Genomic DNA, 24,487 nt, shown 5'->3' on the forward strand with positions numbered 1-24,487 from the left:
ATCTTTTGCCAGTTTCACCGGTGACTGGCGCAGCTGACAATATTTTAAACGTGAAGTTTGATAGTGCTCGAAGGGCCGCAATACATTTTTCTCCTGTTCTTTTTAATTTTTGACCCATTTTCACCAGCGGCTGGCGTGGCTGTCGCAGCTTAACCAGATTCACGGCGGCTGGTGGCCAAATTTTGCCAGGTGGCGCAGCGCGCCTAGCTGACAGTGAGAACTCATTTTATGGGGGGCGATCTTTGACAAATTAAATTTGTTATATAGAAATAGAAAAAAAAATCCCCAATAATTGCGGTAAAAAAATCGAGCCTTTTGCATTGAATAAAATCTGCAAAATTATTTTTCTGATTAGAATATTGAAAACCGGCAGCAACAACTATGCCAAAGCAATATCCGGGCTCGTCAATGATTGACAATACATATATACAAAGTTGCTATGTCATTGTCTCAACTTACAAAGCTCTAATTTATTTTTCCGTGTCCGGCCGTCTTTCAAAATTTTTCTATAGGGTTCCGACTTCCTATATATTTATGCGTGAAGCTGCACTCGACCTTCACGCTTTGTTATAACGTTTTTTTTATTGCATGCCAACTGTCAAATATGAAACGGTCGCTCAGTCGATCAGTGGGGAATCCTTCGCTGCACTTATAACTTATAACAGATAAAAATGTTTCCAGAAAGTTGTGAGTAAGAGATAGATTATCAAGTCATCAAATAACACTTCCATAATTTTAAATGAGTTGTATTATTTATGAACAGCAAGTTTGTTGTCTGGGACAAAATGACATAATATCCTGTGTGCATGTTTGAATGCACCGATTAGGAGGTGAATGGCTTTGAAAATTCGGCGCAGTTTATCGCTTGATGGCCATGTAACGTTGGGAGCGAGCGAGGATCCGTCGAAGCGACAGCCACCATGCAGGCCGACTGCGGGCGGCGCCGAGAGTTCTTTCCCAGCTGCCTAACAGCGAAGGTCGTGTCTCTGTTGTGAGTTAATTTGGTTTCTAAACTACGTCTTTTTGCGGCAGGACACAGTTTCAGAACAAAAGCGAAAAACTTGTCCTGTTTACCCTAGTTTACACTATTGTTTTCAATTTCAACATATTTTACAACCAATTAATTTACCACGTGTATAATTTGTTTAGGACGAGCAATTTAGTTATTCTAGATTTATTTGTAAATTTTCAGTTCTAATTTGTTTAATTTAATTCTTCCTGAGATAAAATATAAAGATTATTTTTCTTTTAAATTGTAGGTCAAAATCCAATTCAGATCATGTAACCTAAATTAATTTTCGTCGGCACATGCAGATTAGAAATAATTATCTTATAACTTTTCACTATCTCTGATTTACGAACACGCTGTTGTAAATCAGAGGCTGGCAATCAAGAGCGTGATCGTGATAATTTCTTTTGTTTGATAGCCCCTCTTGGTTTCTCTTACGACTTGTTACTTAACTTTTAAGAAAATCATATATATCATACAAATTAAAATAGCCGATTTTTATCTTTCGACTATTACGAGACTTGAGCGATAGCCAGTTCTCAAGTGTGCTGATCAGTCGTGAATTGGTGTCCATTGTACGTGTCGACATGACGGTAGCTGCTGACCACGGACTCGAAAACGAATGCAAATAGCACGTGGCCGCTAATAGGTATCAGCTAATGAGAAAGCGATAATTTTTTAGATGAACCGAAAATTCGTCCAAAACAAGTACACGCACATATTATGCAAACAAATTGCGTGTGTTATCCCATTCTCGATCCAGTTTTATCTGAAAATTGTACAAACTATAATTTTATTTTCTTATATGACACAATATTTATTGTAGCCTTTCCTTCAATCAAATCATAAGCAAACTGAACTAAAATTACAAAAGCTACTATTTCAATAATCAGAGCTATATTTTAGTTGAAGATTTTTAGTCTTTCTTGCATTTTCTTCTTCTTTATTTGTATAATATTTAGAGAGCTCAATTCATGACGATCCAGGTCCTTGACAAATAAAAAACAAAATCGGTCAGAAGGTCACAATGGGCTCCTCTGGCGGCCACTCGGGCCCCGTGTTATCCTCTCGGTGCTTTTATTGGGACTCGGTGAAGTCGGTGAGCTCATAGTCCACGGGATGTGCTGAGCAAATAGGGTTCTATATGAAAAATTAAAAATAATTTACAATTGGCAGCAGGGAAACCACTGCCCTTGGAGACCTTGGGAATTATTTTTTTTAAATATTGGAGTTTTGCTTACCATTCTCAAGATTTTTAATTATTTATAAAATTATTGTTGAGGGAAAGCGTTCTGGCTATCAAAGTATCTAGTTCAGTTTAAATTCTAATAAAAAAGGCAATTTTAAAAACCGTTATTTGTTATTTTTGTAACGCAGCAAATTAAATTAATCAAGTAAAGCGTTGGTATATTTGAGGATAATTTAAGGATTAATTTGACTTGCACCATATGAGTTTTGTCATTCTGCCATTTATTTTTATTGGAAAAGAAGGGAAAAAGAAAATAGAATTTTTTACCTCAATCGATATAGTTTTTATTTTTTAATGCATTGAAATTTTAACAAATTTTTTATACGTTATTTTTTGTTGGAAAAGGTATTTTTATTTTGGGCAATTCAATGACTTTGATAAAACAAAAATTTGATTATTTGAAAAATTTTTCGTTGGAATGGTTGCTGATATTCTTCCCTTTCATCTGGAAACTTGTATCAGGAACTGTAATAAAAAATGGAACAAATTAGAATCATGTAAATCGCTAAGAACTATATCGAATAAAAGATAAATTATTTATGAGTTTAAAATTCCAAAACAAAAATTTAGTTAAGTTAGATTTGATAACCATTTTGAATAGTTTTCCAGTTTTTTGCGAAATTTACAACAATTAAAATAATTGACAGCTATGAATAAATCACGCTGATTGATATGACCTTTGACCACAGGCCCGTCTGATGACAATTGGAGAGATAAGTGTCGGGTGGCTGCTTTGCTTCTTATTCTCTTTGCTCGCGCGGCAAGCAAGTGCGTTTGTTGAATTCTGTTTGCGCTGAGTCTGCGGCTTGCGAAGGCTGTGCGGAGCAAACGGCAGTGCTCATCATGGGGAGTTGAGCGCCGGACGCGTCACTTCGATTGCTCTCTTCCGCGCGGAATAATGATTGGATTCCGTCGCTGCTGAGAAACCACGGCCAGTGACCCGTTTGGAAATTAATTGTTCAAATATAGGGGAGTTTCGATTACTGTCCTCAAGATGCTTATCAAAGTGAGTCAATACTTTTTCGTCTGTTTGTTTGTGTTTTTATCCGGCGCGTTAGGAAATTTTTTCAGTTGTTTACAGCGTTTTTCTGTCTTTATTCCGGTATTTAGAGTGAGCGAGCGATACCACTGCGGGCGCAGCAGCTGCCCCGACCCAACAGTGTGAACCGAGACTGGCTAGCCAATATGTCCGAGTCGGACCAGCGGAAGGTCTCAAACCCCCTGCTAGGAGCCAACTGCAGATCAGAGGCCGCCATGAGTGACAACACCTTCGTCGCCTACTACCACGGAGGAGAGATCGGCAAGCAGAAAAATGGTGAGTCTAGAAAATCACGTGGGAATGAAAAATTATTTAATTTCAATTTTTTTGGCACCTATTGGTAAAGTGGACCTGTAATAAAAAATTGTGAATTCCTGTCATTGCCAAAAAACTCTTTATAAATTTCCCCAAGTTCACACAGTTTAACTTCCTAAAATATCAGCTGCAATGAAAGTTTGCATGCTAATCAAGCGGGGAGCACTGTCTCCCCATTGAAAATCGTGCTTTTTTTTCGGCAGTTCATAAACTTTGCTCATATTTCGCACACCGTTTGATCCATCACGATAAGTGAAACCAAAAGCAAGCGATAAAAGAACACCGATTAAAGCCATTAAATTTATCGAGAATTTGGGGGAAAAAAACTTAATTGTTATTAAGTCCTGATTGGATTATTTGCACATTCCACAAAAAACTAAATATATAAATTTAAGAGACTTTCTCTGCAAGATATGGAAAATCATTGTTGCTTGTTGTTTTCTAAAGGGATTCAGTTTAAGACAAAATTGACCTTGGAAAAGCTGTAAATGATTGATAAAAGGGGCTATTAAGTTAAGCGTGCTCTTAATGAGTATCTTGTTTTGTTTCACAACAATGCGTTTCCTCAAAAGGTGTCATACACGCCATTGGATCGATCTCGACCAGAGGAATCAAAATCAAAGCCAATTAAATATGGTACTGTAAATTTTGGAGAAAATCGGCACAATTTGAATTTTCACTGTATAGCAAGGTTCCTGTTCAATTATTGCACATCATAGAACATATTGTCATGACTTAACTGTTTATTGTTGACAACAATTATGTCAGTTTTCAATTGTAGTCTTCTATCAATCTACTTTCTTTTCTTACTAAATCTAAGCAATACAAATGGTTTTGTTTATTGTTTTCCTGTATAGGTCCACTTTAATCTTTATTTTTTTATCTCATTGACTTGTTTTATTTTAGTTTTTTGCAACACCGTTTTTTGTGGAGACGCTCAAGACTATTTTTGTTTGATTTATTTTGTGTGAGAGCTAGCTGCGATTAGCAGGCGAGCAAGCATTAGTAGATAATTCGTCAAGATTGGCTTTTCTGTAATACCTAATCAATATTAATAAAGATAATGGGTGATTTTCTGAAACCTTAATTCAGGACTGGAAATTTTTGAGAAAATAATGTCAAATCCCACGTGTATACACAATGCAGCGGCTGTTTCAGCCCCGCAGACCTTGGATCAGCAGTACTTTACCTTCAAAACAAAATTTTACGACAGGTATCAAGGACGATAAAAAATTCAAATTGCAATCATGGAGTTTTTTTCTAATTTAATCGCGCAATAAATTATTTTCCCTACATTTAACATGAAAAATTAGTACCTATCTCGCTTTGAAGAAGTTCTGTTTGAAGCCTTAATTGGGTTTAGGGACTGAGGAATAAATGTAAACTAATTTAACTTCAATTGAAAAATTTTAAAAGCGTTCTGTGCTTCTGCCCTCATTGGCATCTATCAACAATTTTGTAAAAATGTCCTGTGTGTCTTTTCTTGAATATATGATTTCTTTTTTATAGCTAAAGTGTTTGAAAATTTCGCCTGGTAACCTTGTTACAGATTATTTGCAAAAACACAATTTATTATCACTAGAGTAAAACAAGTCCAATTAAAATGCATCGAGCAAAGTGCAAACAACGAGGAAGTGAGCAATAACATTCAATGTTGCCGCGCCGCTCGTAGTCTTATGTAAAGTAGTGCGTCTATCGGATGTCACTGCCGTGAGTGTGTGAAAACAACATAATATGTTTACGGTAGAATATAAAATATATCAAATGCAAATCACGCAGCATAGAGACGCAACTTAATCCCCGGCGCAGAGAGGCGCACAGTCGGCGTCGGCGGCGCCTCGTGACTTTTTGCAATAATTTTGCTAGGCAGTTTAGCCGCGGCCGCGAGCCAAACTCCCGACTCGACTGACTGAGTTCGAGTGAGATCTCTGCGCGAGATAATAGAGCAACGAGCACAAAAGATTCACGATCGTAGCGACACCTAACGAGATGATTGAGTAAAAATTGAAGGATGCTGCGGGTCAGCTGTTTGTTGTTGTCCTCCAATCACCCACTCGTGAATAATCTGGGAAATGAGCAGTAGCTTAGTCAGTGATTGTTGAGAAACTCGATCTTGGACGCAGAGATAATTTTAGAAAACAGTTAATATGTGACAATTTCAAAGTCGTTTTCAACTCGTAGTTCTTTAAAAAAGGTAATTTTGCAACAACAGTTTTATTTTTACCAGCGAGCCAAAGAGCGCCTCTCGTTGATTTATGCTTATTGACACTATCGCCTTGGAACCGTTTGTTTGCCTCAGCGCCGCGTGTGTGCATTGCAAATTAAGAGAGCGAGCCTCGAGCCTCGAGCCGACACGAATCGATAAAGAAATTCTGTTGGTGTGTCGCAGGTAGCGTGAAAATGAGGGGTGCACGCAGGGTGATTGCCTTTTGCCTGCTGACCGCGGCGATCCCGATGACGCTGGTCATCCTGCCACTCTATCTACGCAACAGCGTCTTCGCTCAGAAGTTCTACTCGTACCACGAGTCGGACTTGGCCACTGTCGAGGAGGGAATTTCCACTATTTTCTGTCAGGTAAATATTTATTTATATTTGGAATCAAAGGTTAAAATGGTAACTAGGATTTATTTATTAAAAGTAAATCCTATAAATAATATGAAAATAACATTACAATTTATTGAATATTTTTAAATTACATTTCAATCTTGATGTGAAAATGATAAAGCAGAACTGTTGCCCTTCTTAAGGGACGCATATAATCTGCAGAATTTCTCATAAAATCAACTATTTTTATACGTTTAAATTTTTAAATTTAGAATTATTCTTTTAAAGGTGCAAAAATGCACATGGTTTTAAGATCAGGAATTTTAATGGAGCATTTCTTACCTTAAAGTGACATTTAAACTACTTCATATTTCGGGGGGGGGGGGGAGGGATTATACAAAATCTAAAGCCAATAATGAGTTATCCTTTTCTAGAAACAAATAAATTTACTTTGCTCCAAAAGAGCGTCATTTTTTATGAAATCGCAATAATTCACAGTTCACACACAAGTTGTCAGTTGCCATCCACAGAGATGTTGATATACATAATATGCAAATGATAATAATTGATCTTGATTACAGGGTCAAATTATTCGAGCTGAAAAAGGAAGATTTTCTGCACACCAGTTGATAGGGGAGCCAGGGATATCTGAAGAGCGAAGAACTATGGTGCTGGAGCGCAAAATGTCTATCCCTGACGACAGGCTGGAGTACTGGGGCTTCCATCTGCTGCCAAAATCATTTTTAACCATCAAAGTTTGTGCAGGGTAAGAAATTTTTAAATATGAACTCTGGATTTTTTAAACGAAGGATTTGACTAGAAGTTTTGTGCTTTTTATGAAGTAAACGAATTGTTTTACCTCTCGTTTTAAAAACGTTCCTTCAATTCAAATTTATTAGGCTAATTACCAAGAAACAGATCGTTCTAAAATTGTATTTTTGTTATTTAATTTGAAGTCATTATTTATCCAATTAAAATATTAAATTGTAATTATGGTTATCAGGTAAACTTGTAGTTTGTTAAAATAAACCGTAGTCTTTATTTAAGGTTTCGTTAGTTTCCAATCGTTATGGACGATCAATGAAGGTGTTTAATTAAGGTGTCAAAAACCATCTAAATCAGCTCAGACACAGTAAATTTTTCGTTCCAGTTAATTATTTCACTCTTGTGCGCTCTCACTCTGAAACCCGTGGCTTGGCTTCTGTGACGAAACTGAAACGTGGAAGTTTCAACACACGACATTTCAGTATGAAATAGGATGTAGCAAAGCCCGGAAAATGAATGACGTGCATTGCTGGGAACCAGAATATTGCAAAATAAATTTCAATATTAACTTAATTTCTAGTAGAAACGAACCAAATAGATTTTGCTCAATTTATGCATTTTGGAATCTTTAGAATATTTATTATTAAAAATTAATAACGTGTTATATTATTCATCTATAAATTGCAGTTTGGAACTGAAATTGAAATAATCAACTTGACATAGACCACATCACTTTTAAAAAAATATTTTCGTCAGGGATGTAAGAATGTATGTAAAAAAAATGCCAATAGAATACAAATCGTGTAATTTTTGCTTAAATAAAGTATTAATAACCGTATAAATCAGCTCAGAATGAGTAAAAAAAACATCATATTTTGCAAAAAAAGTTATAACGAAAAGCAAGAATAAACCATTTTGCGAAACAACGTCTAAAAGTCATGATTAAAATATCTATTAAATTAAGAACCCATTTCTAGCTCCCCTGGCGCGCGGCTGTTGGTTGTTCGCGGAGAGAAGAATCTCGAGCTGTGCGGCCTGCTGCAGCCGCCGGCGTCCGCGGAGGTCGCGAAGCCGCCCCTCGTGGACAACGGCGAGATCACCTTCGAGGAACACCACGAGGAGGCGGCAGCCAGGGATCAGGACGAGGAGGAAAACACCGCCGCGGAGGTGACAGACGATCCTTTGGAAGAAAACTCGACGGCGCCAGAGCACAGGCACCGACACGAGCGGAGCAGGATGAACAAAGTGAAGCGCGACTCGCCGCTCGAGCAGCCGACGACGATGAGGACGAAATTCAAACATATGTCCGAGGTGGCTCACTTTGAGGGAGCCATCGAGCACGGCGGAAATACCAACTGGAACGTCACCGAGCCTGAAGACGGCGGCTCGTCCGTCTCCAGCTTCGAGTCTGGTCTCTTGACGTGTTTCCAGGTACAGTCTGCAAAATATTTTGTTGAGAAATGGACGAGATTCAGCTTTGTTTGATTAATTTGCAATGATTAATTCAAGTTAAAATCCGAATGTTCGCGCGGAAAGTTGCCAGGACCGGTGGGAAATGTTATAAAATATAGAAAAATTCGTAATCGAGCTGGAAATATTTTGTTTGCTTGTGCAGTCAGATATCAGATTTGCGGGGGCAGATATCAGGTCGTGCTGAAGGTCGGGAAAAGATAAGGGTAAAAATCGTCGACGAGTATCGCCAAATGTCCTCGAAATTAGTGAAAAATCCTTAAAAACCTGGCTGGGAACGGATCTCAGGTCGCGGGGTACCCTGAAAAAGGTCATAAGGGTACCACAGGTCAAAGCCTCGTCCGATACGTGTCCGATGAGGGGTCGTGATCGATGATCGGATGAGCGGCCGAATTTTAACAAAAAGAAAACCATTTTCGCCTGGTGGGAACCGCCATTCGAGCCCCGTTCGGAAAATAACGCGAATTTTCAATTTCCTTTGTTATCCTTATGGAGACAAAAGTGCTAAACTTCAAAATCAATCTTGTCCTTGGATTTTTATTAGATCAGCGCGTATTTGGTCTCAAAATGATTCTAGATAAATTGCGTGAATGTAAGTTCTTTGGAGTTTGTCCAGTTTTTCCCCCCAATCACAAGATATAGCAAATTTTGGCTGAAAAAAATCGTAAAAATTCAAAAAAAGGTCCAATTTTGGAAATCTACACACGGTCAGCAGACGCGTCTTACTGATGGGCATCAATTGCGGCTCCGTCCAACCCATAGGGCTCTGCCCGGGCCCCGAAAAACACAGTTGGCGTTGGCAAGTGTCACAAATTGCGTTTTTTTTTTACTTAAAAAATTAGAAACTTGGCTCCTATTAATCGTTCTAAGGATACCCAAAGTTCTTCAGATTCGCTGTATTATTCTGTGTATTTTTAAAAATTATTTTAGCATAGCAAAACTTTAATGGAATTCAACAAAATTTCTATTCAACAAACATTAATTTCTGTTTCAGGGTAAGACGCTGTTCCAAAGAGGCTTTGAAGCGAGTGGCAAGCTGTGCGATGAAGACGTCTGGACGGGCTCGATGGTCCTCAGCCAGACGGTGCGGACGCAGGGCCACTACTACTACGTCTTCTACTCAGACAACGACCTCGACATCAACCACATCAAGGCCCTGTTCCAAATCAACGCCACAAAGCCGGACTTCTCGTTAGCTAGTCACAGCTGCTACAACTCGACCGAGTGCAAATTCTCGAGGTCGTTTTTCGGCGGCGATGGCACGGTTTTCCTGGAAGCGGAATCAGAACTCGAAGTTGAGTCGACGTGCGAGCCGCGGATCGCGGTGTACCTCATGTTCCCTGTGTGTGCCATGGTGTTTGTGCTCATCTTTGGTCTCTTATAGACCATGTCCTGCTGACAATGACAATCTTTTGATAACTTCTGGTCGATTTTGCTGAACTGTATGATCCGCTAACAATCAAACGACTTTAAAAATATTCCTCGCTCATAGCTAATAATTTTGAGAACTTTATACAAGGAGTTCAAAGACTGACAAACGATTACCAATCTTTTATCATAACTACAATGGAGATTTTTTTAATAAAAGCATGGATTTGTCGGGTAGTTAATGCACCGAGGGTAATTGATCTTACGGACACTAAGCAGAGATGATTAAAAACATTGTTGCGTTTGGTTGGTCCCTGTAAAAGGGATTAAAACCAATTGTATATTTTTACAATTTTTTAATAAGTCATTTAAGGTTTCAATATATCATGAGATGAATTTGTTGATTTAGGCGATTCCCGCGATTGTGTTCTAATGCTGACGTTGGCAATTTAAATAAAATTACGAATCTTAAAAATAAAATTGCTTCAAATTTAATTCTGGTTTCTAATTTTTTTCACTCAAACCAATAAAAAATTCTTACATTTGACTCTCTTGGATTGCAAAAAAGAGATCATTAAGACGAAAATTGTTTCCGTCTGTTTTTAAATTTATTTTATCTTTTGCGATCTTTTACGAGTACACACTTATCAAGAAACCCGTGATGTTGGCTCTCTGCTGATGAAAATATAGTTATAGTAGAAAGCCTGGAGGGACACGCTTGCTGGTGATCATTACTATCAGAAACAAGATTTCTTGGGGCCTATAGTGACCATTTCAGCTAGGGAAAAGAAAAACCACTTAGGGGACTGCGAAAACTTTTGTAAATCATTAAAGCTGAGCTAGAAAAAGAAACCGCAATTAACGAGGGAAATGCATATATTTTCTTTATTTTTTACGTTTCTTCTCCAATCCGAATTTTGCAAAAGATCACTACAAACTATTTATCATTGCATATATACTGTTTATTAATCATTATAAGTCAATTTTTTTAAATAATGTAAAGAGTAAATTTTACGCTACACACAGATCAGTATCAAAATTACTTGGATTTTAGAAAAAAATAAAAAATGAAAAGCAAAATGTGTGTTTCTTATCATTTTTGGTGTCATTTTATTTGTTAAGATTTTGAACAGAGGCCTGGTTTTCGCACAATCCACAATATTTTATTTTAATTGGTGATTCGAGCGTTTAGATTAATTCATTTGCTTCTTCCTGATGATTGAATTACAAGCAATTATTAATTTCCCTCCGAGGAGCCGCCTTGTCCACCATGTTTTCCGGGACGACCACGACCTCCAGGACCGCCACCACCACCTCCTCCTCCTCCTCCTCCTCCACCTCCTCCTCCACCACCTCCATTGACACCGGAGTCAACAGGATAGTCGTATGCATAATTTGGATAATTTGGGTCAGAGGGCGTCGATTGAGATCCTTGTCGTCCCTTCACGTTAGCGTTTTGTGCCTTCTTCTTGCCTTTCGATTTATTTTTTAGCTGTGCACTGCCTGCTCCTTGGTTGGATCCAGCGGAATTACTCGCTTTAGCTCTGCAAAAGGAAATTAAATATGAAAAATATATATTTTCCTGCTTCAATTCTCACTTCTGAGCTGCCTGTCCGCCTAGCTGCTGCTGCTGTGGCTTTTTTTGGCCTTTGTTAGGTTTTTTATTCACGGCAGCGCTTTCCATCATTGGGGCCGGGCGTGCACCTACCTTTTCTCCTCCGCTAGCCAGACCCTTATTCTCTTCATCATCCCCGTCATCCCTGCCTTTGGTTGTTTGCAGCGAGCAGACGACGCAAAGCGCAAGAAGCACGAATGCTGGTTTCACCTTAAGGAATAATACGAAATTTGTCATTGCAGTTAATTATTTCACTCTCGAGCGCTCTCACTCTGAAACCCATGGTTCGGCTTCTGTGATGAAACTGAAACGTGGAAGTTTCAACTCATGATTTTATAGTATGCAACAGGATGTAGCGATGTCTGGAAAATGAATCACGCGCAAAGCTAGATTCCAGAACATTTTGCGAAATAACCTTCAATCGAACAGTTGGTGGTGGGAACAAACCAAATTGATAATGCCTTCTAGAGTCTTTGAAACAATATTAAGAAATAATAACTTACTTTTTAGAGAGCGCTACAAAATCGCTTGAAACATACCTAAGGATTTTTCTCTATAAATTTTAGAAAAATACTGGCTGGCTTTACTCTGTGTGGAAAATTAAATATGGATTAGTGAAAATTATATAAGGAAAAATCAAATGATACTGTTTCTGAGTTGATTTTTACAGCTGTTGACACTTTATTTAAGCCAAAATACAAAGTTTTTTTTATTCTATTGGCAATTTTTGTGAAAATGCTTACATTCTTGTCAAAACTTATTTTAAAAGTGATGTAGTCTATAATAAGTTGATTATTTCAGTTTCAGTTCCAAGCTGCAAAATTATATCAAATCATATTTTCACATTACAGATGAGTATTGATTATTTATTTAAATGTATTAATGTAGTTTTTATTCTAGAAAGATTCTAGAAGATTCTAAAAAGCATAAAGTTAGGCATTATCGATTTGGTTCGTGCCTACCACCAAATTATGTTCAACTGAAATTTATTTCGCAGTGTTCTGGTTTCCAGCTCTGCGCGTCATTCATTTTCCGGGCATCGCTACATCCTGTTCGATACTGGAAATTCGTGCTTTGAATCTTCCAGGTTCAGTTTCATCACAGAAGCCGAACCATGGGTTTCAGAGTGAGCACTCGAGAGTAAAATAATTAACTGCAATAACAAATTTCGTATTATTCCTTAAGGTGAAACCAGCATTTGTGCTTCTTGCGCTTTGCGTCGTCTGCTCGCTGCAAACAACCAAAGGCAAGGATGACGGGGATGATGAAGAGAATAAAGGTCTGGAGAGCGGTGGAGGAAAGGTGGGTGCACGCCCGGCCCCAATAATGGAAAGCGCTGCCGTGAATAAAAAAACTAATAATGTCAACAACAAAGGCCAAAAAAAGCAGCAACAGCAGCAAGGGCAAAAGACAGCTCAGAAGTAAGAATTTAAACAGTAAATAAATGCAGTTTTCATGTTTATTTTCCTTTTGTAGAACTAAAGCGCGTAATTCCGCTGGAACCAACAAAGGAAGCGGTACGCAGGCAAAAAAGAATTTGAAAAGCAAGAAGTCACAAAATGCTAAGATAACGGGACGACAAGGATTGGAACAGACGGATAATCAGACGCCCTCGGAAACAAATTATGGATCCGACAACACTGGTGACTATGGTGTCTATGATGCAGAGGTAGGAGGAGATGGTAGCGGTCCTAGCGGTCCTGGAGGCCCTGGAGGTCGTGAAGGTCCTGGAGGTCCTGGAGGTCGTGGAGGCCCTGGAGGTCCTGGAGGTCGTGAAGGTCCTGGGGGTCGAGGAGGCCCTGGAGGTCGTGAAGGTCCTGGAGGTCGTGGTCGTGGTGGAAATGGTGGACAAGGCAGCTCCTCAGAGGAAAATTAATAATTGCTGATAATTAAAACACACCAGGAAAAAGCAAATGGATGAATCAATATGAGCGCATATTAAAACAATTATACATATGTGGATTGTGCAAAAACCAGGCCTCTGTTCAAAAGCTTAACAAATAAAATAACACCAACAATGATAATAGAAACACACATTTTGATTTTAATTTTCTCTAAAATATAAAATATTTTGATAATGCTCAGTGTAGCGTGAAATTTATTTTCTAGATTATTTAAAATATCTTTTTGACATATAGATAGATGAATAAACAGTATCATGCAATTAATAGCTTTGCGGTGAACTTTTTCAAAATTTTAATTGGAGAAGAAAATTAAAAATTATAAAATATTCCATACTTTCTTTCGGTATCTAATTTTTAGTTATGGATGCTTGATTAATTAAAGGTTTTCACAGACCCCAAGCTGGTTTTCCATTACACCAGCTGAAATGGTCACAATAGGCCCCAACACATCCTGTTTCTGACAGTAATGATCACCAGAAATCACGTCCCACCAGCCTCCAGGCTATCTATTGTATCTTCACCAGCGGAGCCAACATCATGGTTTTCTGGGTGAGTGTGCACTCGTATCATAACGCAAAACAGCCTCAAATAAAATTAAATTAAAAAAAAAGATGAAAGAAGCTTTCATCTTTCTCGCACTCCTGGTGGTTTGTCTCACGAAGGCGACTGCTGATGTCAACGATGACGGTGGCGAAGAAAAAACAGAACTGATGTCTGGAGCTGAAAAGGTTGACGCACGACCTGCTCCTTTGATGGCAAATAATGCCGCTGCTCGATCAAACAACAACCAAAACCTTAGCGGAAGGCAGGGCAGAAAGCAGCAACGAAAAAATTCCAAGTAACAGAGGGTTTCAATAATTTGTGCGAATTTTTAAGTAAAAATTGTGTTTAAACAGCTATCAGAATCAGGCGGCGCGAAGTGGTGCGAACCAAAAGGCAAAAAGAAATGGACAGCAGACTAATTCAAAGAACAATAAGTCAAGTAAGCAGCAGGCTCGCGGAAGGTCCAATCAGTCTCAACGGTCTCGTGGCGCAGGATCAAACAATAAATCACAACGGCAAGCTTCCAATGATACAACAGGCGGCACATATGAAGAATACGCGTATGCTGCGTATGACACCAATAATAATGACTATAACACTCAAAATACGAACAATCGAGGACGTGGCAAGGGGCACAAGAAACGCAGAAATCGCCAGAGCAGCTCTGAATATAACTAAATAAAAAATCTCCATTGGTTGAAATCACGAAAAACCTCAAAATTAAATTGTAGTAATTCGGAAATTTATACAAATAAAATATGGTCGAGAGCTGAATTGCAATGTTTGATTTTATAAGCTACCACAGAGATATATTATTTCCAAAACTTAAAAACTGAAAAGTGATAGAGAATTTTGAGGTAGCATAAACTAGTTGCAAAGGCTTGAATGAATTATGTTTCAGCGATGTTAATCTTTCATAGTGATGAACGCTGCTTGATTTTTAACTTCTTCATGACCAAATAAGTCACGGCTGAAAACGTGATTGCGGCTTGGCTAATTCTTCTAAAAATTTGAATAATGAGGTGTATAATATCAATATCGTAAAATATCCAGCACATTAAATTCTGCCAGCGGAGCATTTCATCGGAAAACCGTGGCGAACTTCCTTTCCGGCGTCAAGGACAATGCAAACGGTGCGTACGTGCAGGCCTCGAAACCTCGCATCACAACAGTGGTGTTGCTGGAAGCTGGAAACACCATCATGAAACTGATAGTGAGCGTTCATACTGGAAAAATTATAGATTTTTAAAAATAAAAAATTCTAAGGTGTTTCTAGCTGTTCTGTGCGCACTCACATTCGTGGTGCTGGCCCAGAATAACAACAATAAAGGCAAGAAAAATAAGGGTGGAAAACAGGACGGTGGCGGAAAAAACAACAAAGGGGGCAAGCAGGCGCAATCGAACAAAAAGGATCAGAAAAATGAAGCACAGAAGAAGGCAGCAAAGCATTCTGGTAAATCCGGCGGCTCACAATCAGCCAGATTCGGTTACTACGCAGCCTACGACGATTACGGACGAGACGAAGATTATTTGGCTCAATCACCTGACGAGTACGGAGATGGAAAAGGAGGGCATCATGACTCATCTTCAGAGTAAGTTCAAATTTAAAATTTTAATCCGCAGAGGGGTTTCTAAAAACTTTTTGCAGAGAAGCTATCTATAAGGTTTACGACGACATGAATTACGATGATGAGAACTGCGATGGCTTCAACTACTACAGCAATGGACCGCAAATGATGTGGGCATTCTTCTTCCCGATCTCGATGATGCCTGGGTATTACCCTTACGGTGGTGGCTACATGATGAGTCCCTACGGCAGTCCCTTCGGCAGCCCTATTATGGCCGTCATGCCACCGCCGTTCGGTCGTCCACCTATGCCGCCGCCAGCGGCGTACGGGCGGTTTGACTATGATGAATATGATAATTATGGGTCACAGAAGAAAATCAAGAGTGGAAAAGTGGGGAAATCAGACCAAAAGAAGAAGAATCCTGCTTCAGCACAGGAACTAAAAAGGAAACCAACACCTTTCACAACCACAACAACCAAGAAGGCAGCGAAGAAAAATAATGGCAAAAAAGGATAAATTGTAACTGCTGTGCTATTGAATATTAATAAATGAAATTGGTTTCGATTTGTTTGATACTGAGTTGAATTTTTATTTAAAAACCTCTACTATAATGTCAAGCCAAATAAATATTAATTACAATGATCGTGAAAGGATTTTATTTCGTGCTGGAATGAGAATGGTTTTTCCAAACTCAATTTAGTTTAATAAACAAACAATGAAGAAAGAATAGCAATAAAATAAAAAAATGTTTCCAACACGAACACTTAAAAATAGGCTTTGCAGTTTTTTCCTTTTTGGGATCACGCATCATAAGAGACTTGGAAATTTTATTTTTTCTAGAAATCATTTGCTTTATTTCATGACTTTCAATTTCAGTTTCTTTTTTGCCAATTGACAGCTAAAAAGTCGGTCACAGAGATTAAATTTTTGGATGTGTTAATATTTGACTTTGCTGGACACTTTTCGTGTATCTCAAGCTTCTGATGAAATAAAATTAAACGTAAAGGATCAGCAAACACTTTTATTTAAAGATGACGGTCTGCTTGTTTCAGAGCAAGCAGATTTATATTTGTATGGAAGAACACGTACGTCAAATAATATATTAACAGCTTAAGGAGAAAATCAAAATACCTAATAATTTAAATTTTTTGTCTGGCTTTGAGAGGTTAAAATAGTCGAGATTAGTCAGATTTGGCCAAAACAGTCAGTTGCAGTCAATTTCACTACCTCAAGATTTGAACAGAAATTGAATTTACATGACTGTCTATAGTTAGAATTAAACGACAACTTCCGATAACTCATATTATTATTTTTATTAAGCATAGCCCGTAGGCCATGAGGCCCAATATCCCCACCAAGCCGAGTGGCTTGGGTCCATTGTGGTCATCTTTTCGCCTCTTCGCATATCGAGATCTTTTTATTGGTTCCTATAAAGCCGCTGGATAGGTGCAAAAAACGGAAAGTGCGGTGAGTTAGCACTGGTGCGCATTCGAGCATTTCTATAGTTTCCAAAACTAACTACCTTTAGCCATCTCTGACTTGGAGCAGCCAGTAGATCCTCGAAATGCTCAAATGTGTCTTCCAATACCCGGAATCTCCTATAAGAATGCCAATTGGCTTTAAATAAATAATTAAATTAAGTCGAAAAATTTCCCACGTCTTATAATTTCTCTGAGATTTAAAAAAGTACAAAATTAGGTTAATTGTTTTCGCAGCATTATAAAATAAAATGTTTTCATCAAAAGTTTTCGCAGCTTCAGATATTCCGTCAGAGAACAAAGCGGAAACAGACGCCATTATTTGAAATGCAACGCGGACCAATAGCGTTTTCCCAGGACGAACGCATCCTGTGCCCTCATTCCGAATATTGAAATGTGTTGTGCAGAGAACGACATTGATATTGAGATATTGTCCTGCTGCGCAAAACAATGAGGCCTACAACAATTGTAAGTCTTGCTTTTGCTCAATTATTTTGCGAGATATTAAAAACTATCATCAAAGGTGATTTTTCTCACGGTCACCCTGGTGGTGCTCCTCTGCTACGCTGAAGCCAAGAACAAGAAGTCAAGTCGCGAGCTGAGTGCAAATAAGGACTCGTCGGCAACCTCAAAAATACCGGGCAGTGTTACTCCAGATTTGAAAACAAAAAGAGGACGGAAGAAGGCGAGGATTGCGGCAAAGCTGGCGAAGCTTCAAAGATCGAGTGATCCTAACAAAATTGCTGAGTGGAAACAAAAGAGAGCGGAAAAAATTGCCGAGAGAAAGCGTAAACAAGCGGAAGAAGAAATGAAGAAGATGGGCATCACCAAAGCATAAATTGCAGCTTGTTTGCAATAATATTTGTGTGCAATATTCCTGGATTAATTAAAATGTTTGAGATTAGGTATTACGTCATTTCTTTTGTATCCTTAAATAGTTTTGCACTAACTGTATTTAGGTGTCAAATGAGCTGTTTATTTTATCTAGATCTGCATGAAGCAAATTTATAACATTATTTCAAGCAGTTAATATAATTTTGGGCTTCTATATAAGAATTGAAAAAGCCCAAGGGATTTTCATTTGATTTGTCAATACCACATGCAGATCTTCAGCTATATATGAATTACATTTTCAAGAAAGAAACTAGATTCTGCTTACAAGGAAACCCTGGGTATGTTCTGCCCGGCGAATCAGAATACTCGCCGCCAATTTTTAGTATTAAGTGCAGTAAGAAACGAGCACCAATTCGTCCTGGTAGCGGAAAAATTGCGCAACTTTCAACAAACAAACGCGAATTTCCTTGTTGCAAGAAAAGGGCAACAATCCATTCGACAATGAAAATTTGGGTATTTGTTGAGTGATGCGCAAATTTACCGCGACCAGGACGAATTCTTCTGTCTAGCATAGTTTACGAATAACAGAGCTGCAAAGATTTTCCAAGTGTCCACGTGGTAAAACAAAAATATTATCGAAAGCGCCAAAATGTTTGGTTTTTTAAAAATCACAAGAATTTTTCGAAACGTTATGGTACTTTAAAACATTAGGGAAATTTGAAAAATTATTAAATTTTTTTAAAATAATGGTGTTACTTTTTGAAAAATGCTTGGATTTAAAAAAAACATTTTTGGAATCTGCACTTCATGCCAATTAAAAAAATGTGCATTTGACCATTTTCGGACACTTTCGATAATATTTTGGTTTTAAAACGTGGACACTTGGAAAATCATTGCAGCTCTGTTATTCGTAAAATATGCTGGATAGAAGAATTTAAATTCGTGCTCGTTTCTTTCTTCGCATATCAGGGCCGGTGTAAAGTGAAAATCATTTGCTGTATAGTTTTAATCTTGATTATTCTAACTGAGAGGGGCTGGAACAGAGAGATATTTTTCTATGCAAATTTATTCAAAATGAAATTACGGATATTACATTGCAAGTGTCACCAGATATTTTTTTATGAGTGTTTTTTAGTATGGTATTGGAACGGATATCAAATAGTTAAATATTTTAAGCCATTTTACCACGAGAGCAGCAGTAATTTTAACTGCAACAACAATCAATATTTTATTGTTAAATTCGATTCTCGACCGCGTTATGTTAAAAGATAAATGGTTCCCACGAATCTCCCATAGTCCAGTCCTTGTTTCGGGACACGTCATTTCACATCATTAAAACTGTTGACAAAAGTAAACATTTTGATGGAACGACCGTTTTATTTTTTTAATCCTGCTTTTGTTCAAAGCTCGGAGCTGTCGAAGCATGGCAGCAGCAAAGGTGTGTGTATCATATTTTCTACTGTGTGGTGTTTTATATCTCATGGGGATAAATTGACCTTATTTAGTTGATAATATTTTCTCAAAAACTGTAGAACTTATAACAGTTTGCAGTCATACAATAATGTTCCTATTAATTTAAAATTTTCAAAGCAAAAACTGTATAACATTGAAAGGTCATGGAATGCACTTTTAAAGATTCCCTTTATTTTTTAATGAAAACGACGAGCGAGCAATGTTCAGCAAAAAGGATAAATATTTGCAAAACATACTCACCTTCTAACGGCTTCCATGATAATACAATTTTATAAAATTTATTGTTCTTAAAACTGTAATTATCGGGCTATATAATAAAAAATATCGCAATCATCATAGCATAACTTATTTTCAGCTGTTGGCGCTCTTGGTAGTTGCAGTTTGCGTGCACACTGCTGTTCTCCGGGAAGATCAGAATAAAAAGGAAATAAGCATTCAAGAAATTCGTCCCGCTCCCGTCGGAAATGTTGGAGTGAATAACAAAAATTCACTCAGAGCAAAACCCCAGGCCGCCAAGAAGAGCAAAAAACAGGCACCAAAACTTCCGAGCAAAAAACTGACGAAGAACAAACCCAAGAACAATAATGGACAGAAAAAAGAAGCAAAAACCACAACTACAAAATTTGTGAAAAGCACCAAACGGCCAGCTAAAGACTTGACTGTGAGAACAGGGAAAACAAAACCTGTCGCCGTAACTGCAGCTCTTGTCACAATCACCACAATCCCCCCAATCACCGAAGAACCATTAATAACTCTTGATCCTGTTATGATGCAAGTCCAAGAAGACAGTTTAGGTCAATCAGGGATAGAAGGATTTAATGTGATACCTGGTGATTTATTATTTGGCCCTTCCTAATATGGACTCATTTTAAATCTTCTTTCTAACATTTTTAACATTGAAAAATTTCTCACTCGATCGTATGAAAGTGTAAAGCTTTATTTGAATAAAACTTGAATTTTTAAAAATCCAATTTTGTGCCTATAAATATTAAATGACCAATAACTTCATTTAAATATAAGAGCTTGCAAGCGATATTAAAAGTATATAATATCAGAGACCATTTTACACCTCTTTGGTGATAACAATTAGCTACACTTAAAAGTAGTAGCAATAAAAGAAAAATAAACAATCCTGAGTTACATAATGACACATCAAATTAAATTTTCAAGAAACTTTGCTTACACATGATAGGAATAAGTTGTGGCACACACTTTATTCAGATATAAATACACTTATAGTTACGGATGTTTGTCTTTAAATTAACTTTATGGCGCAGAGCAATTTAGCCACATGCCTTGCCACATCCAGAAAATAAATGGAATACAAAATAGACAATAAAAGAGGTTTTAAATAAGCTTTATAACTGCTGAAGATCAAATTTACTTTAAAAAAAGAACTGTTGAAAATGCATGAAATTGCTGAGCACGCTAATTTATTTCCAATATCTTTCAATGTTTTCAGTAAGAAATTCGTTATTTTATCTCCTGTAGAACCTCAACCCACTCGCCGCAACAAATATTTAAAAGCTGTCGTTTCACGTACATTATCTTCTTAAAATCATTAAAGCTGGTTTTTTATAATGCGTGAATTTTCAGTCATAACTTATTCAATATTACATAACGGTTTTCCTTAAAAATATATAAAAATCTAATGGGGTGGAGTAAAGATTTAAATTTAAACTTTTTTCAGTTTCATGTCAATTGCCATGATTTTTTATATAATTTTCAATATCCTTTCTACATCCAATGCCAATTTTTGCAAAATAAGCGATTACTAAAATAGTAAAATGGAAAGCCTTAAAAAATGTTTAATTAAAATAATAATAAAAAGCATATCAGTAATCTTAAACAGTTTTTGTCTCAATACTACTGAAACTTCGATTTAAAAAAGAAGAAATTTTTCAATTGATAATATTTTAATTTTGCTGGTGGCCGTTTTGACACAAGTTTCCTATTCCTCGCGCTAGTTGCTGGGCAGGAAATGAAATGACGTATCGCGGAAAATGATTCTAAAGCGCGCAGATGAATTTTCACTGTTTAGAGTGAAAGTTGCTCAACATGGGGCTTCGATGGGTAACAAATTTCAAAAGTCACACCAAAACCTCACATTTCTAATTTTTTTTTCTTTCATTGCAGCAAATAATACTTCTAGTTACATGCTTGTTGCTAGTGGCAATTGATGCTGGTCGCAAGTCAAAATCACAATCTAGCAGTAGAGGTGTTGGTAAAGCGTCACGCTTGTCCGCGCTAAACACGGCCAGAAACAATAAAAACGTGAAGCAGAACTCGGCGGTCAAAGATGCAGTTTCCAAGTTCAAGAATGGCAGAAAAAATAAGATAAACGGCAATAACAACCAAGTCATCGGTAATCAAAATAGAGTCAGCGGAAATCAAAACGGCTTGAACCCTGCCAACCTGAACCAGCCCACCATTTTAAGGCAGAATCAGGGCCAGCTCAACGCCCAAAACCGACCTCCGAGCCCTAACAACCTTCAACAGAATCCTCAGAGCAACCCTGGCGCCCAGCAAGTTAATCAGCAGTACCAGGCCCCCCTTCAGTCAGGCTACCCTGCTCAGGGTGGGCAGTACCCAATGCCAGGGCAAATGCCTCAGCAGGGCCAAATGGGGCCACCGCAAGGAGGGTGGCCACCACAAGGAGGGTGGCCACCTAATTCTTACCCGCAGCCACCGCCGCCGGGTTTTGGACAACAGCAAGCGCCGAGCGGCAGCAAGAGTGGAGGCCTGTTTGGACCAATTTTGCCTGTTCTTGACATCGTCTCGGGAGTGAGACTGGCCGGTGAAGCTGGAAAAGCATTGATGGGGATGAAAGGTATTATAAAATAATAAGATATAGATTTGGTAAATGATAATTTTAAAATCATCATCATCATAGGAAAACCTAGAACTCGTCAAGATTCACAAGGTTCCAGGAAATCTGCAACAAACGGAACGATCCTTGATAGCAATGCGACCGTTACCAACTCATCAGATGGAATGTTCCCGATGTTTCCAGAACAATTATTCAACGCCTCATTTCCTCTATTCAACAACTCAAACGACTCGAACGGCAGCATGCCTATGACTTTCAATCAGTTTTATCCAGTAGCTCCTAATGGAAATGTATCTGGGTATCAACCTGAAGCTCAATTCCTGCCATCTCCTGGAATGTTTAATCCGTACAATCCGTTTCAAAATCCGAACATGTCGTTCCCTTACGGTATGCCCTATCCGAATGCTATGCCGTACCCTTACATGAATCCATTCTATCGCAACAACCTTAATGCGCAAAACGAAAGCGTTGTATCAATCCCAACCACTGATCCCGCAGGAAATTTGACTAATATGTCTGATATGGTGGCAATGGAAAATAAGGAAAATAACAGCTCAGTGGATATTGCTGATGGAGAAATTCCCAAAACAGGCGTCGTTTACAAATCTGGTGTGTGAGAAGGACGACACATGCACATATTTTTGGTTTTTAATGTGGTAGTAATATGTAATTTTGAGTTTGGAAATAAAAGGAATATTGGTCTACAAAAATTTGAAATTGTTTTCTAATGCCTTTAACGATTAGTGGGGAAATTTTGCAAAATTTCGATCTATAATACAGATTTTATACATCAGAGCGGATGCTCCCCATGGGCATCATCATGTGTACGTGACGCTCAAAACGTGAAGCAAAATTTATGGGAAGCCATATGTTTGTCGGCTCCAGTCTCCAGTTGCAGTCGATAAAAATGGGCAAAATTTGGGTCGCACAATTTCATAACCAAGGATTATTTTACAGCGATAATATATTTAAATTCCAGACCATTTTCATCATTGGAATATTGATTTCCTCCGAGACTTATGGAAAGGCTTTGCCACAAAACTCGCTTCTCAACCTTTTTGGATTCTCTGGCAACAATAATGGCGGCTGGAACCCGTCGTCTCTGTTGAAATCCACTGATGATGCGAACAAAAAGAGTGCAGATCAAGCCAAACACTTTTCCTCCATTGCCAATGGCTTAAGCGGACTGTTGCAAGACGCCGCTAAAAACGTCAAGTATTTCAGCCAACTTTTAAATACGACGCAAGCACCTCCCACCTCCCCTAAGGATCCGCTGATCGCTGGACTGGAGATGCTCTCTGGGATGTTTATCAAGAAAAATTTTAACGGAGAAGATTTAAAAAACTAGCAGTTATAATAATAAAATTTTATCCAATATCTAATTTAAACTTAAAAATAAATTGGGAGAAAATTTTACATATGTGCATAGCATTTTTATTACGTTAAGTTTGATCAATAATCAAGAAATACATATTTTGTAGAGTCAACTCTTACAATGATATAATTGTTAGCTACACTAATCAGTTGATCAAATTTCTAATTTTTCCTAGAATGTGCAAGAATCAAAAGTGCCGTTTTAATTTAAGTTACCTCTTTTCTCCAAAATTTGCATATAGCGCTTGACCATATTTTCTAGGCAGATTTCGATTTCACTCCTCGAGATCTGCTCAACGGGTGTGAGACCCATTTTGGGGAAACTCTTTGTTGAGAAAATAAAATATTTATTCAAGCATGGAGACAGCTATTGGAATTTGTTTGTTTAATCTCACATTTAGTCATAATGCATCATGGTATAATATCTCACAGGTCACTTACAAAGTGGAAGCTTGTGAGAATGGGCGACACTTCTGTTAAACGTGCAATCAAGACTCTATTCGAGTAACACAGCCGAAGTGACTAGGAAATGATATTAAAATGACATCACAATACACGTTAAAATCTTGCCATCACATACACCTTACAAAGGGAAGGAAACTGCGCCGCCGAACAGTCTTTGAGCGCGGGTTGCATATCGTTCCACATTTTCACCACACGATAATCCAACACAAACACACTTTTGCCGAGATCGGTGCGGGCGGGTGGCTGCTGCAGCCGAGGATGCAGCGGGTCATTGCACGCGTCCCAAGATGATTCATGTCATCGCGTTGTAGTCAGTCACTGCTGTGAGGCACTTATTGAAGAACAAGATATCTTTGTTGGCGAGCTGCGCCGGTACAGAGAGGAGGTTTTGCTGATGCGGTGGCCATGAATAAAGTGCAGCGCCATATTCTGCACTCTGACCAGTTTCTCGATGTTTATCTTCGTCAATGGGTGCCACGCTGGTGTCCCGTAGAACAGCTTCGACTTAACGAGTGAGAGGTAGGCTATCCTTTTCACTTGTTGAGAGCAGCCGCGCAGGTTGAGAGCTGCAAAGCCGAGGTTTGCGTCGCTTTATTATTGCGCTGGACATCGACGTGGTGGTTCCAGCGCAGGTCCCTCGAAAG

At 38.2% G+C, this 24,487-nt stretch overlaps 5 protein-coding genes and 1 long non-coding RNA gene across 7 annotated transcripts; 5 read left to right on the forward strand and 1 right to left on the reverse strand.

Annotated features, from left to right (window-relative positions):
- Positions 1–866: 866 nt before the first annotated feature.
- On the forward strand, positions 867–10,254 carry LOC135942591 (uncharacterized). 2 transcript variants are annotated; one of them, XM_065488778.1, is made up of 7 exons: positions 867–991; positions 2,948–3,264; positions 3,369–3,573; positions 6,002–6,186; positions 6,738–6,922; positions 7,899–8,352; positions 9,386–10,254. In XM_065488778.1, the coding sequence occupies exons 2-7, from the start codon at positions 3,253–3,255 to the stop codon at positions 9,773–9,775; spliced, it is 1,431 nt and encodes a 476-aa protein (XP_065344850.1). In that variant the 5' UTR covers positions 867–991; positions 2,948–3,252; the 3' UTR covers positions 9,776–10,254. The 2 variants fall into 2 exon arrangements, with proteins under 2 accessions (XP_065344850.1, XP_065344851.1); XM_065488779.1 differs by lacking the exons at positions 867–991; positions 2,948–3,264; positions 3,369–3,573 and adding an exon at positions 5,656–5,806.
- Positions 10,255–10,996: 742 nt separating this feature from the next.
- Positions 10,997–11,748, reverse strand: LOC135942455 (uncharacterized). The gene is made up of 3 exons (XM_065488573.1): positions 11,646–11,748; positions 11,358–11,584; positions 10,997–11,303 (listed from the first exon to the last, which is right to left on the reverse strand). The coding sequence occupies exons 1-3, from the start codon at positions 11,655–11,657 to the stop codon at positions 10,997–10,999; spliced, it is 546 nt and encodes a 181-aa protein (XP_065344645.1). The 5' UTR covers positions 11,658–11,748.
- A 740-nt stretch (positions 11,749–12,488) lies between these two features.
- LOC135942456 (S-antigen protein-like) lies at positions 12,489–13,250 on the forward strand. Its single transcript, XM_065488575.1, has 3 exons — positions 12,489–12,500; positions 12,560–12,676; positions 12,969–13,250. The coding sequence occupies exons 1-3, from the start codon at positions 12,489–12,491 to the stop codon at positions 13,248–13,250; spliced, it is 411 nt and encodes a 136-aa protein (XP_065344647.1).
- A 565-nt stretch (positions 13,251–13,815) lies between these two features.
- LOC135942457 (uncharacterized) lies at positions 13,816–15,964 on the forward strand. Its single transcript, XM_065488576.1, has 5 exons — positions 13,816–13,827; positions 13,890–14,083; positions 14,875–15,034; positions 15,088–15,413; positions 15,470–15,964. The coding sequence occupies exons 1-5, from the start codon at positions 13,816–13,818 to the stop codon at positions 15,903–15,905; spliced, it is 1,128 nt and encodes a 375-aa protein (XP_065344648.1). The 3' UTR covers positions 15,906–15,964.
- Positions 15,965–17,149: 1,185 nt separating this feature from the next.
- Positions 17,150–17,771, forward strand: LOC135942949 (uncharacterized). Its single transcript, XR_010575146.1, has 2 exons — positions 17,150–17,335; positions 17,391–17,771. It is a non-coding gene; the product is annotated as an uncharacterized LOC135942949 (long non-coding RNA).
- Positions 17,772–21,158: 3,387 nt separating this feature from the next.
- On the forward strand, positions 21,159–22,708 carry LOC135942463 (putative uncharacterized protein DDB_G0286901). Its single transcript, XM_065488585.1, has 3 exons — positions 21,159–21,247; positions 21,311–22,004; positions 22,068–22,708. Exons 1-3 carry the CDS (start codon positions 21,233–21,235, stop codon positions 22,619–22,621), a joined length of 1,263 nt encoding a protein of 420 aa, XP_065344657.1. The 5' UTR covers positions 21,159–21,232; the 3' UTR covers positions 22,622–22,708.
- Positions 22,709–24,487: the final 1,779 nt, after the last annotated feature.

The sequence above is a fragment of the Cloeon dipterum genome, chromosome 4 (genome assembly GCF_949628265.1).
Source record: "Cloeon dipterum chromosome 4, ieCloDipt1.1, whole genome shotgun sequence".
NCBI lineage: Eukaryota > Metazoa > Arthropoda > Insecta > Ephemeroptera > Baetidae > Cloeon > Cloeon dipterum.